The 14,327-nt window shown below is 29.3% G+C and overlaps 1 protein-coding gene across 1 annotated transcript in view; it reads right to left on the bottom strand.

The window, feature by feature from the left end:
* The window catches only part of LOC129966697 (brain-specific angiogenesis inhibitor 1-associated protein 2-like), a 163,813-nt gene extending 149,960 nt beyond the window's left edge, over positions 1-13,853 (bottom strand). Inside the window, exon 1 of the mRNA XM_056081216.1 lies at positions 13,653-13,853. Coding sequence (XP_055937191.1) covers positions 13,653-13,709 — 57 coding nt within the window. The 5' untranslated portion in view covers positions 13,710-13,853. The remainder of the gene's footprint in view (positions 1-13,652) is intronic.
* Between the last annotated feature and the right edge of the window lie 474 nt (positions 13,854-14,327).

Genomic DNA, 14,327 nt, shown 5'->3' with positions numbered 1-14,327 from the left:
GAATAATTCGATGCCCGTATGACAAGGAACAGTGATTAAATAGTTAAAAGTTATCAATATTTATTATAAAAGAACAGTCAAATATTCTTACAGATTTTGATTCACCTAAATCTACGCTACGAAATAAATATTCCAAAAATATACATACCTAGCAAGAACTTTGGTCCTTGTTTACTCAAGTAAAGAAAACAACAAAAATATGCCACAAAAAATACATTATGTACCACCCGAAAATTTATGTACTATCCGAAACATGCTCCTGATTTTTTTTTGTTTAACCATCTCGCAGGAATTGCTCGATCATTCATTTCCTTGTCCGCTTTCTTCCATGCGCATTTCAGATGATGATAGATGCCGGCCTGTAACGTTATCAGAAGATGATTTGTGATGGCGGCCCTAACAAATGATCGCGATGAAGAGCAGCATTTGTGAGTCATCCTTGCGGCTCATCTTACTGAGAATCCCGGGATGTGTCGGCATTGTACGGCATGATAGATGCGTACAGCTAATCAATAAATGCGTATCGAGAACTCAAATCCATAATTATAAACAAGAAACATATATTATAATTGCCCTTCAGTTTCAAAAGTTTATAGTTGGTATACATGAAATTATCGGAAACTTGATATTGAAGATATGATGTTTTTCATTTGATTCATTGAATACAATTTGAACGCTAAAAACTTCGATATTTTATAATTAAATTATTATAATTCGATTACTTAACTTTATAAATTTGAAGCATTAAACATGCCACTATAATTCAAAAATAATTCATTCTTTTATTATTAGAATTCTATGAAAAGAAAATACTTGATAATTCTATTTTAATGACTTGCAAGCTTTTGTAAAAAATAGTTTGAATAATTTATACGCCACGTGTTATCACGTGAATGTAGTAAAAACAGTGACATTAGAATTAAATAATGTAAAAAGAAGTTAATGATTGAAAAAATGTCCATTTCGTAGAAGAAAAAAAATCATCCAATGATTCTTCTTGTGCGCTATTGTCTTTTTTCTTGTCCATTATTGAATTATTTTTATTCATATTAAACAAATTTAATAATTTGCAATAATTTCTCTTCCTTGTAATATATTTGTTTATAAGTAAAATTATATTTATCAAGAATATGATTCGAACTATCAAAAGCAAATAAGCTACCATTTGCGTGATACATAACGTGTATACATGTGTTCACTAGGTCTTTAACATATAACTGTAAACATTTTCGTGTTAATATACAATTAAGGCTTTTTTATTTTTATTTTCTTAAGTAATTTACAATTTTATAAATTTGGAATTTTATATACGTTTTATTATTAATAATAATATTTCTATTCCAGATGGTCCTCAACAAGTGACATGGATTAAAATTTAGAGAATTTCTTAAAACCAACAATCATTTCTTTTTTTTTAAACCGTGGAAGACAAAATAAAACTATTTAATAAAATTAAGTGACTGCAAATCTGAATAATTTTTTACAACAAAAACTCTAAAAAGGAAAAGCAGCTTTTTAAATCTAAAAAATTAATTAAATTAAATTTCTAAGAATAAATATTCTACTTCACATATAATTTAAACATTTAATATTCTGCTAGAATATTAGATATTCTAGTTCCTGATAATAAAGTTCTTATTCTAAGAATATTTTAATTCTTATAATATTCTTAAATTTTTACTTCCATTTGTCTTTCACAAAGCTTTACTTTCATAAAAAAAAAAAAAAAACTACGAATATCAAAATAAAATCATGAAATCTTGAGATACTGATAATATTAACTATATAAAATATTCTTAACTTTATATAGTTCTTACACTTAAATTACAACTTTTAATAAACATTCGGATTTTCCTCATGTTTTCATTGTAAATTTCTTCATAAAATTATTGGATTTTGGATAAAAATTCTTATTTCCCATTTTTAACCACATTAATATAAGCGTATTTCAAACCTTTTTTTTTTGTGTGTGTTTTAATATTTAACATATTTCTTAATTTATGTTTATAAATATAATAGAATCTAAAAATTAATATTTCAGAAAATAAATTCTAAACTATGCCATCACTATAAAATTAATTTTAGCAAAGCTATTAAAAATTAATATTTCAGAAAATAAATTCTAAATGATGCCATCACTATAAAATTAATTTTAGCAAAGCTAATATATTAGTTTATGATTAAGAAGTCTAAAGCTATTGGAATATTTAATCGGAACACAATAACTAAACATAATTTCAGAATTATAGAATATTGGAAGGTAAGTGAAAAATTGACTATAAAATTCCTCCTTACAAACATGAAAAATTAAGTATTTAAAAGCAAAAAAAAAAATTCCTCATGTCCTTATTCATATGGGCATAATAAGTATGAAAACCAGGTTTCGAAAGGAGTTAAAAATGTCAGACGATTATTCTCATACAAAAATGAGAATAAAAACACCGAGTATTTTTATTTTTAAAAAAAGCGCGAAAGTCTTTAGGAACAATATAATAATTTTATTAAACTGCACTGATAACAAATTTTCGTTTTATTATTTTTTTTATTAAGAAACCGATATTTAAATCGACAACAAATACCAGAAATGCTAAAGAAAAAAGTACGATCTTATATATAAAAAAAAATTCTTATTTATATTTTAAAAAATTGAAACCATATATAAGCAATCAATAAAACTACTAACGTATGTGACCAAATAATTTTAGTAATTTACATTCCAGAAGAATGGATATTTCTAGTTCAAGTAAATATATTATCATAAGAGCAAGAAAGTTCTTGAACTAGTTCAACAGTTCTTTCAACTCAATCAGAATTACGATTTTTTTTTTTCCTGGAGAAAATCGAATCCTGCCGCCGCTTTTTTAAAATTAAGATCTAAACTAGAATCTCATAGCGTCGGAAAATATGTCTCAAAATCAGTCTCGAACTTAACGTTTGTAATCTCCGCGCAGACGATTCTTACAAAGAACGCCGATTTCAACTAAAATAAGCCGGTTGTTCCAAACCCAGCAACACATGCGAAAAGAATCGTAATTGAATTTTCCTTTCCCGTTCGATATCGTTTGCTCTAAGTGGAATTTTCGCCGTAGTTGCGTTACTTGAATAAATCGAATGGAACAAAAAATAAAATGCTCAGCCCACCCAGATTGGAAAATTCCTAAAATGCTCGGAAGTCTGGGTGTAAATTATGGTGAGAAAATAGGCCTAGTTTTGTTTGTTATTTACAAAATGTAAGCCCATTTCGCAAAACAATTGAAATCTGTAGTTCTCGACTTATTGCAAGGACTGCCGTGAAAGGTTAAATAAACACTATTTTACTGAGTTGTATACATTTTGAAATATCAGATAAATTACTTTTAATTCTTAAAGATGGTGAAATAAAATAATTTAAGAAGTATACAGACACTATATATGACAAATTAGTATTTATATTTAAATTTTTAATTTTAAGTTATATAGTTTAAATAATTCATTACGTTTTTTAAATTCCGAATTTATATTTGTTAATATTTTTAACATAGAATGCATGTCTTCTTAAATTAGCTAACACTTTGAATTCGTCAAAAAATTCGAACTGGAGATTTTGACGAATCTCCACGTTTTAGACTTCTATGAGTTCGAAAAACATTTTTACAAAATGTCCACCTGTCTGTCTGTCTGTGACAAAGATAACTAAAAAAACCGCTTTTAGAAAGACAAATGAAATTTGGCATGCGATCTTTACACCAAATTTGTAGATTTTAAACTAATTTTGAGCAAATTCCGTTCAGAGGAAATTATGTCTGTCCAGCTGCTCGCATTTAAGTCAACTCGGTAGCTACAAAACGAAGAGAACTAGATGGATAAAATTTGGCATCTCAAGTGAAGACACCTATCAAATTTTGAACAATATTCAATGAGGTTGATCATCTGTCTGTCTATACTTTCAGAAATATGTAAACGTAACGAGTTCAATGTATTAAATTTGGCATGAGATTTTGTGACTACAAGTGTAGCTTTTTAACAAAGTTTTGTTTCAGTCGAAAGTGGAAAACGCCCGCATCTAAATCACAAGTTCGATTTTTAGACATTATCAACCACATGACTTAAAATGCATGACGCAATGACTTAAAATTTATCAAATTTGACTACATTTTTTTTTTTTTTACTACAAATGCAGTTTTGTATCAAATCTTTGTTCCATTCGTCTAAGGCTCAAATTCGATTTTGGGATAATTTTCATCTCGTACCAGGGATTAATTGCCAAAAAACTCGCCAAGGATGACACGATAGATTCAGTAAAAATATGAAACATTAATCTTTGGCGTGAATTTAACAACTATTATACTCAAATCCCATACTAGGCGTTCAGTGGTATATCATTTTTATTACAGAGTATACCAGAAAGTTTTGCGGAGACCATTCCAGTGAGTTATGTTGAACTTGAAAGACGTAGGATATTAGGATTTATAGCAAACAATGGCTGTTATCCCCTGTTTCCAGATGAAGTGTCAGTCAGTTAACAGTTACAAAGCAGTTGCGGTGATGCAATTTAGTTCATATTCGAGATTCTAAAGTTCCAGTGAATAGAAGAGGTACAATAAGACGGACAGTTCCCGCAACACGTAATGGTGAATAAAGAAAAGAGACACAAAGAGACCACAACAGAATGTGGTCAATTAAATAAATAGATGTTGAAGTGCAAAGAGTTATATTTAGACTTCAGAAACTATGGTTTAAAATTCCGATAATAAAGTTGCTACACATATGCTTAAATAAAAAAAAATTTAAATTAAATTAAATAAAAAGGAATTTAAAAAAAATATCACACTTTTTTATTAATTTTACAAAACATGAAGCTTTTATAAGCCAGATAACAGCTACGGGACATGAGTAATTACTTTTGTCTTATGGTCTTGTTACTTGGCTTTTGAAGCATCAGTTTGCGAGTTCGGTCCTCGCTATCGCCTATAGCAACTAACATTTTACTCTTTATCGTTAATCTTATAATAAAATTTTATGATATACATTCGTCTTATTTTGTCGTCATAAATTACTTTTTGTTCTGCTATACATTCATGGGATTCGAGAAAATTAAGATAACCAAAAGATTATGAACTGAACATTTTAAATACCAAATCATTTTCTTAATCATTATTACCATCTACAAATACACTATCTTATATTTCCACTAAGCAGTTTGTCCCATCCTCAGCTCTGCATGAATCTCTTCATCGATGAGAATCCCGCAAAACTCGAGCGAGTCCGGCCAGGATGACTGAGTGAAAGTGACACGCGGTGCTGATCTTCATTAACCGCCCTTTCCTAGTTCCTCCTGTGAACCCATTTAATGGAAGTTACACAAAACAATGCACATTAAGGCAGCCCCATTAAGCCCGCCGCACTTTTTTTTTTATTTGGATTAGGACGGACAGGGGATGGCAGGAAGCGGTTTGCGCCGAGCGAGCAGGAGATCAAAGATAAACAATCGCTTAACTTTTCAGCTGACTTAGAAAGTTTAAAGTAGAAATTGTAAGGTTCCGGAGTACGATTTTGAGGTATTTTGAAAGAATTCTATTTCGGGCTGAAAATTCCGAGTCATTTCCTTTAATACATAAAAAAGCTTAAAGGTACAGAATAAATATTTCAAGTTATTTTTTATTAAAAAAAAAAAAAAACTAACGAAGACAACCTTATCGGCAACAGATGAATTTTAAAATAGTAAAATAAATCTGCATTAGAATTACCGTTTTGATTCTTATCAGAAATATGCTCGACGGCATCAAAAAAAATCCTGGTTTATAACTATTTTGTGCACAAAAAAGTAACATTTTCTATGCATCATAACGGTTCAACATGGAAAAATCCTCAGAAAATTAGAAACCTACCGTTAAGATTAAAATGATTTAAAAATTAAATTTACCGCATCATTTTTAAATGAGCATAATTACTGATAATTAAAAAAATGGGATAATCAGCTTCATTTAATTAAAACCCAAGGCATCTAACTATTTTAACATAATTACAGAAATCTACCAACAAAAAAATGCAGCAAGACTTATGGTGTAGCGACAATAAAGGCCACCCAGTGTATAATTAATTTCTTCATTCCTAATAATCATAAGTGATTTTGCAAGTTTAAATGGCCTCTAGGGCATGGTTTTTTTTTTTTTCATTGCTGGCTTTTAAAAGGAACATAAATCCATTAACATTTGTCTCCATGGAATCATTTAAGCCAGGAGCATCTATTTCCCCTCACCCTCTCCGTAATCGCGACACCATGGAGTAAATATATATTGATTCTAATAATGTGAAACTGAAGATTTTGCAAAAACGATATATTCAAGAAATAAACTCTACACAATAAACTTCTTGATTTTTTTTTTTTAAATAAAGAGTGTTAAAAAGATTTTTGATTTAAAATTAAACATTTATAATCCATCAGAAATATCCATTACAATACCACTGAATGAAAGATTTTTTTTTTTTAAAGATAAAACTTTGATTCAACTAGCAGATGTGGTCACCTCAAAACTTTCTAGCATACTCTCTAACAAACTTAACATGTAAGAGAACGCCTTACATGACGTACATTGGCATACAAAAGTTATAAAATATTAATTTTTGGCGCAACTTTAGCATCCTTGGCGAGTTATTTGGCGATTAATCGCTAGCATAAGTTAATAGTATCTAAAAATCGAAACTGTATTGTAGACAGGATCTTCTCAACCGATTGTAACAAAAATTTTACACAAAACTGCACTCCTAATCGGAAAATCTCATATCAAATTTGATATATTTATGTCAACGCATTTTTGAATGATCGCTGTTTACTTGTTTCTGAAAATACAGACCGACAGACAGTCAACTCGTGGTTGGATTTGGCTCAAGATTCAGCATGTGTATATTATCTGTATAAATATTAAATCTGTATACTGAATTTTATCTGTCTAGCTGTCTTTGTTTGTAATTATCGTTTTAACTTAGATTCGAATAGCCGGATACAGAGAATTCCACAGAACAGATTTTACTCAAAATGCGATACAAATCTGTAAATTTGGTATAAAGGGCATATACCATGTTTCATCCTTCTTTCGTTCAAAGCGTTTTTGAGTTATCTTTGTCACAGATAGACAGATAGACGGACATTTTCTAAGGTCTAAAACGTGGAGATTCGTCAAAATCTGGAGTTCGAATTTTTTGATTTTTGCTCTACTCTATACTACATATACGAGAAAGTAAAAATTTGACGTCATAAATTCTATGTATGGTCTGGTTATGAGATGTATAATAGAACAGAATCCATCCCATTCTTTGAGTTTGCATACCACAAAAGAGTACTTATGACACTAATGCTACAAGATTTAACATGCAACAGGTTCATTGGAACAGAGAATTTCAGTGGAATAGAACTCGAAACGTAATCCTTCATCTACGATTACTGAACTGGCGACAGTATCACTGCAGGACTCCATTAGCAGATTGATATTGTTCAGGGGTTCCATGAAATGCCGTCACTTTTAGATGGCGCTAGTAATTATTTGGTTTCTTACTTTTAATTAATCTCGCTCAACAAAGAATAGTGAAAATATCGTTTGACGTTTTCGCATTTTTTCAGTTTAATCACTGCACTCTTATAATATACAACTTAATTTTATTTTTTAATGACTTTTACTTTCTCCTGTTCGTAATATAGAGAAAGTATAGTGATCCACAAAAAATTCGAATAGAGATTTTGATGAATATCCACGTTCTAGACTTCCCGAGTTCGAAAAACATTTTTATAAACCATTTTTTATGACAAAGATAATTGAAAAACTGTTTGAGCTAGAAAAATGAAATCAAGTATACGGCCTTTATACCAAATTTGTAGATTTCTATAAACGTTTGGCCAAAATCCATTTAGAGGAAGTCCGTTTGTCTGATAATTCGAATATAAATTAACACGATAATGGGTGAATCCTAGCACAGCCCACCTCTTGGCGTCATTTGAATTCTCGCCAAACGAGTGGCGATATCGTCGCCAATGCGGCAACCTAGACGGTATTTTTAAATTTATTTTTGTTTTTTATTTATTTTATTTTACTTATTATTTATTTTTATTTATTTTATTATTATTTATTACTATTTATTATTATCAATTATTATTATTTATTTATTATGTTTATTATAATTATTTTATTTATAATTATTTCTGGCCTTCAAGTACCGTTTTTTAATTGAAAAATAATAATAAATATTCAATTAGTAGTCAACTTGGCGAGATTTCAAATAAGTCGCCAAGAGGTGGGCCCATCTAGGATTTTACCCACGATAATTACAAAATGAAAAGAGATAGATATGCGTTGAACTATCTGTTGGTCTTTATTTTCAGAAACACATAAATGAGATAATTAAAAAATGCAATGACTTAAATATAAGAAATTCGGTATGAGATTTTCTGACTACAAATGTAGTTTTATGTCAAATCAATCGAATGAGATAAACATGTCTAAATCATAAATTTTCGAATACTTTTAACCGCAAGCCAGGGATTAATCGCCAAAGTTGATACGATAGATTCAGTAAAAATGCTAAATCCAAGCCAAAGGTTAATATTTCGTTAATACGTCTATGCCATGCAAGGAGTTCTCTGGCATGATAAGTTTATTAGAGAATATGCGAGAAAGTTTTTGGACGACCACTCTGGCTAATCTTACTTGATAAATAGCCATTTCAAATTTACCCAATTTTCACTTCTCACATGAATATAGAAAAACATCTTCGTATATATGTTTTAATCACTTACGTTTTATAATTTCCACCATTACCAGGATTACTTAAGCTTAATCTAAGTGATCACCATGGGCATGAAGTAGCATAAAATGGAAACTTCAACTTTAGAATACCAATTCAATTTTACATGAAACAAGGCTTGTATTCAATTACAAATTTATAACCTGGCTACTATGTAAGAGCGGGCCACAAACATGTCAATTAACACTTCGCACTCAGATGTCTCCTCTCAGGCACCATTTAAGACAGTGCATCATTTCGATGTTTTATTTATTAATATTGATTGTTAAAAAATACCTACAAAGTGGTAAAAAGATGTAGATAGATTGTTAAGAGGAAATTCAACTTATAACACTTATATTATATATTTGTAGCAATAAACAAGTCCTTATATTTAGAGAGTAATCACGCATCCGAGTGCAAAGAATTACAAAAACTTTTTCCCCGTTAAAGAAATTAGTTTGTAAAAAATACAAATTCAATGAGCAAAACTCATTGTGTATAATACTCATGCTCATTAACACTGGTATCAGTTTCCTATATGCTTCAATAAAATTCACCTTGTTTCTTAAACCGAACATCTGCTTCAACGATATTGTATGCGAAAACAAGTGGTAGTCTGAAATCTGGTAAATATAGCCTGGTAAATAAAAATACACAAGTTCATTTTCGGATTCAGGAACCATCCGCGCTTTTGCGCATGCGTCTAGTGACGTTTATTGAATCAAAATAGGGATGAGTAGAAAAATGAACGGTGGAGATGTTTGAATTTAGCAATAGAGTGAATTCTGATCACTTACAGAATTAGCAATTACGCATAAAGAAAATTGGCTCATTTGTATGCGCAACACCCTTTAACGAAGTACAATCGTTGAAAAGTTCTAGTCCTGGATCCTCAAACTAAACACAATCACAAAGTTAATAAAATAAATATTTACTTTAAAAAATCATTATCATGCTAAATATGTCTTGAAAAGTGAAACTAAATTGATCAACTTACTTAAAACTAGCCTTTGTCGACCAGTCGGTGGGTCAATCTTAATGCTCATTAAAACTGTAATAATTAAATATTTTACGTAACTCCTACTTTAATAGCTTCTTCATCAAAATATTTTAAAGCTTCAAATTTTTATAGTCATATAATTCACTCCTAATATTATAAAAGCCTTCAGCTATAACATAATATGTATATCTCTAATTTTCTGTTAGCTCCCGTAGAATTTATACTTTAAATTAAAGTGGAAATGATTAAAACTGTAATTAATACAAGAACATTTTTTTACTGAAACGAAGCATTTTTTTTAATATGTGTACTGAGAATAGAGTTGCAGAGCATCTAAATCTTATGGGCACTAAAGAACATTTTTCTTAATTTATGTAATATCTCAAGAATTTTTGAACAAAATTTTCTCAGATTCATCATGAACAGATCGATTCATTAACAATGTTTAATTTTAAATGCATAAAACACTAAGAAAATAAACAGAATCGTTTGAAATAATCGGTCGAAAACATGTTAAGCCTACTCTCGTTAGCGTAGGGGGAAAAAACAAGCCTTACTCATTTGGCGGTGGGAAAATTAAGACTTTTTGGCGGGAAAGTTAGTTTTTAATTGATAAAAAATTGACCATTCAATTAACTGGAATAAATAGTAGCCTATGTCTTATTCCAGACTATAATTTATCTCTGAGCCAAATTTCATCCAATTCCGTTCAACCATTATGGCGTGATTAAGTAACTAACATCCATCCATCAATCCGAACTTTCACATTTATAATAGTAGAATAGATTTTTTAAAAATTCATTAAAAATAGAAATTTAATTAGTTGATTAAAACGTAAGTATCAGTGAAAAGATTATTTTTTCATCTTCAACATGTTGTAGAAATCAATTTTGTGCTGTAATATTATAGCGGAAAAACGCCAAAATTTTGCTTAATTTTTAACTAATTAATATTCTAATTAAAAATTTAAAAAAAAGGGCTCCGAGGTGCACATTCCTGACCTTCAAGGTATACATGTACCAAATTTGGTAGCTGTAGGTTAAACGGTTTGGCCTGTGGAGCGCCAACACACACACACACACACACACACATTGAGCTTTTATATAAGTAAAGAAAATTATCTCAGAATGTGTACTGCTTACAGCCACGAAACATCTAACTGTTCGTATTTTGTCTAATAAAGGCTAGAGTTGTACCTATATTGCAGTATAATCAGTTTAATATATTAGTTAAGTTATAAATCAGAGAAACTCAAATTCTTAAAATTTGAAATGGAAGCGCAAATTTATGCTGTTTTCATTCTTAATATTTTCTAAATGTAAACGGAACTAGCAATAACAAGCGATATATTGAAAATGCTAGAATCTTCTTCAATGCCCACCCCTCCCTTCTGAATGTATTATCATGCTAAAGATAAATGCACTAGGTATACCTTAAGATCTGGAACCTTACAAGCAAGTTACAGAGATCTTTTTCTTTACGCTAAATTTACTAATTCCGTTTAGTTACATCACATTCAGTTTTGAACAAACAAGAGTATCTCTAATTTCTGAATAGCGGTCAGATGAAGAAAACGACGATTGAGCCAGCACCACTTTTCTTTAAGTTTCCCACAACATCAGCACAAATAACTTTTAATTTCGACAGACTGAACTGATGTCTCTTATGTTGTGTTTCTTCGGAGAAATCGTGATTCGAATCTGGAACCCTCACCCCTTAAACCGTGCTTTTACCATTAATTAATTACTTTCCTGAATGTATTGGTCAAAGGCAGCCAATTTTGTACGAACTTGTTATGCCTCTATTTATCAAAATATTTTATTTCTAAAAAAATTATCATATCCTGTCATAATTTACAAACAAAATTTTTACTTTCGATACAATCAGATATGAAATTCAAGAATCAAGCCATTTATAGAAAAACTCGCATCATTTACAAAATCTTAACTGTAAAAATGATTCTTAGTGGAATGAATTACGTTTCCTTGTCGAACCTTGGATTTTTACGCATAGTTTGAAAGTTGAGAAAAATTAAACTGCAATTAATTCCAATTTAATTTATTTAAGATGATTAGAAGAGTTGAAAAAAATATGTTCCAAATATTATTAAATCGGAAATTTGATTTTTACAATCAGATAATCCAAGCAAAATTTATAGCATCCATCTAAAGTTTTCACAAATTATCTTTTAAAAAACGAGAATTATTTTTCATCGGCATAATTTTTGAAAAAAATAAAAATGCCTTTACCCATTTTACTTTTTTCTTCTAAAACCATAATAGTGAAACTGAATAAAAAACAGGATCCAAACCATTTTCTTCACTTTTGAATATTAAAAAAAATTAAAACATTTAGGGAAAACAGCCATACTTTAATAAAATTTACAAATGTGGAAAAACTCATTTATATGGGAAATATTATATATTTTTTGTTAATAATAATTGGATTCAACTTTTGGTAATTAGATAGATTGATTTTTTTGTACATAAAATTTTTTATATAGTTAATTATATGAAACAATACACAGAATTTTCAAAACTTAGCATGTTGCTAACATTTTACTCAATGGCAAAATGCTTTTTTTTTTAGTTTTTGCAAAATAAAAACATTGATTGTTTATTTTTAAATGTATATTGCAAACGGTTTTTTAAAAAATATTATTGTGTGCATATTTTTATTCTAGAATTTATTTTTCCGATGTCAATAGCAGAATCATTCGTCAAGAAAACCCAATTTCAAAGATGACAAAATTATAACCATTCCATTAAGTAGACAGGAAGCATTTAAAGAAGAATTTTTTTTTTTGTATTTACTGTTCGATACGAATAATATTTATTTCATCAGAATTATTCTTCCAGCTTCCATGTCCAACAATTAGAAGCGCAGGAAATTTATTCAGAATTTCTATTCAAATACAGAACACTTTTTTTTCACATATTATACATTCCGAATACCAATAAGAATCAACACCACATGAAATGAGCTTTATAAATGTCTATTCTATTTTATATCTCTTTCAGGTTCCAAAATATTTCTCAAAAATGATTATTAAATGTATTTACAACATGAAATTATTAGTTATCAGTAAACAATTTAAAAACAGTTTGATTTCAAATAAATTATTACAAACAACTTTGTGAAGAGCGCTTCGAGTTAAATCACATAATCGAAACGCATTTATCAAATAATAAAATGCTAAATAAATATTTAAATAACCTTAAACTCGCTTCAACGAAAACACGATTAGTTATCTAGCGATATTATATATATTATTTGAAACGAAATATTATTTATGAAATTTTTAATTCTAAATTTGAAACGTCAATCAACTAAGAACATTAAAATTTAGTTCGTACGTACTTATTTATTATTTAATGATATTCTTTCAATAAATATTTTTTCTAACTATAGTTGTAGCAGTTATTTTATAACATTTCTTATTATTTATTACGTTACAAAATATTTATATTTATGCAGAAATAAACATTTAATTTCAAAAACAATTCTTATCAAGATGGCATTCAATTAAACTACATATTTCATAATATTTTATTTACAATGCAAACTTTCCATAAATGCTGTACATTTTTATTTCATTGAAATTAAATTGAAATATGCTTTAATGAAAAATAATGAATAACAAGTTAAAAAATTAGTTTGTGGAAATACAACCAACGCTAGCTTATAAATGAATACGATATTATAATATTCGTGGATCGTTCTTCATAATATAAATTATTTATCCTTTTAATTAATTTATATCATGAAAATATTTCTATAATGTTTGTCATCATTCCACTACCGGGTTATCAACCTTCCTCTTACAACAAAATAAATTAAGAACAGAAGTTTTTAAACTGGCATATTGCCTTTTGGAAGAAAAAAAATCACTTACTTTGTAAGCCCCGTCAACCAGTTTGGCCAATTCCTCATTTTCAGACAACATATTCATTGCGATTTATAAGCAGACGATTTTTCTTACACCACAAATGCGAACGAAAAGTTTTTAAGCAAGGCGCGAAACAAGAAACACGTGCCGCTGATTTTTTTCTGGAACGTAGAATAAATCCAAGCGCGCAATCATGGTAACTCTGATTCGTCTGAAACAGAAACTCGCTGACAAAACTCGCGGCCACGCGACTCCAGGGTTACCGGCAGGAATATCGCCAGAAATGACGCCAACTGTCAACGTTCGCTGAAGGATTGATGAATGCTTATCGCTCTTTTTTCCAGAATAAAAACTAAATATAGTTTCGGTATCTCATACCTACTCGGTCTTGAAAGATGCGGGCATTCTTTTTTCGATCTTTGTTTTGTTTTAAACGAATTGTTTATTCTTAGAACTCAGAATCTTTTTTTTTTTTATGTTACACCGTTGTAAAAAAAAAAGGAACTATTAGAAATTTTACCGAACTTAATATGATTCTACATTTGAATAGAATAATTACTTTTTTCCTATATTTCAGTAAAAAAAAGGGAGGAATTGTTTAGGAATGTACTGAAACTAATTTCAGTAGGAATTTGCTCTCTAATATATGCTCTCCATATACTATATGTAAAGCATTATATC

Source organism: Argiope bruennichi, chromosome 4 (assembly GCF_947563725.1).
Source record: "Argiope bruennichi chromosome 4, qqArgBrue1.1, whole genome shotgun sequence".
Taxonomy (NCBI): domain Eukaryota; kingdom Metazoa; phylum Arthropoda; class Arachnida; order Araneae; family Araneidae; genus Argiope; species Argiope bruennichi.
Note: the sequence above shows the minus strand (reverse complement) of the source record. Positions and strands in the feature narration are given on the sequence as shown.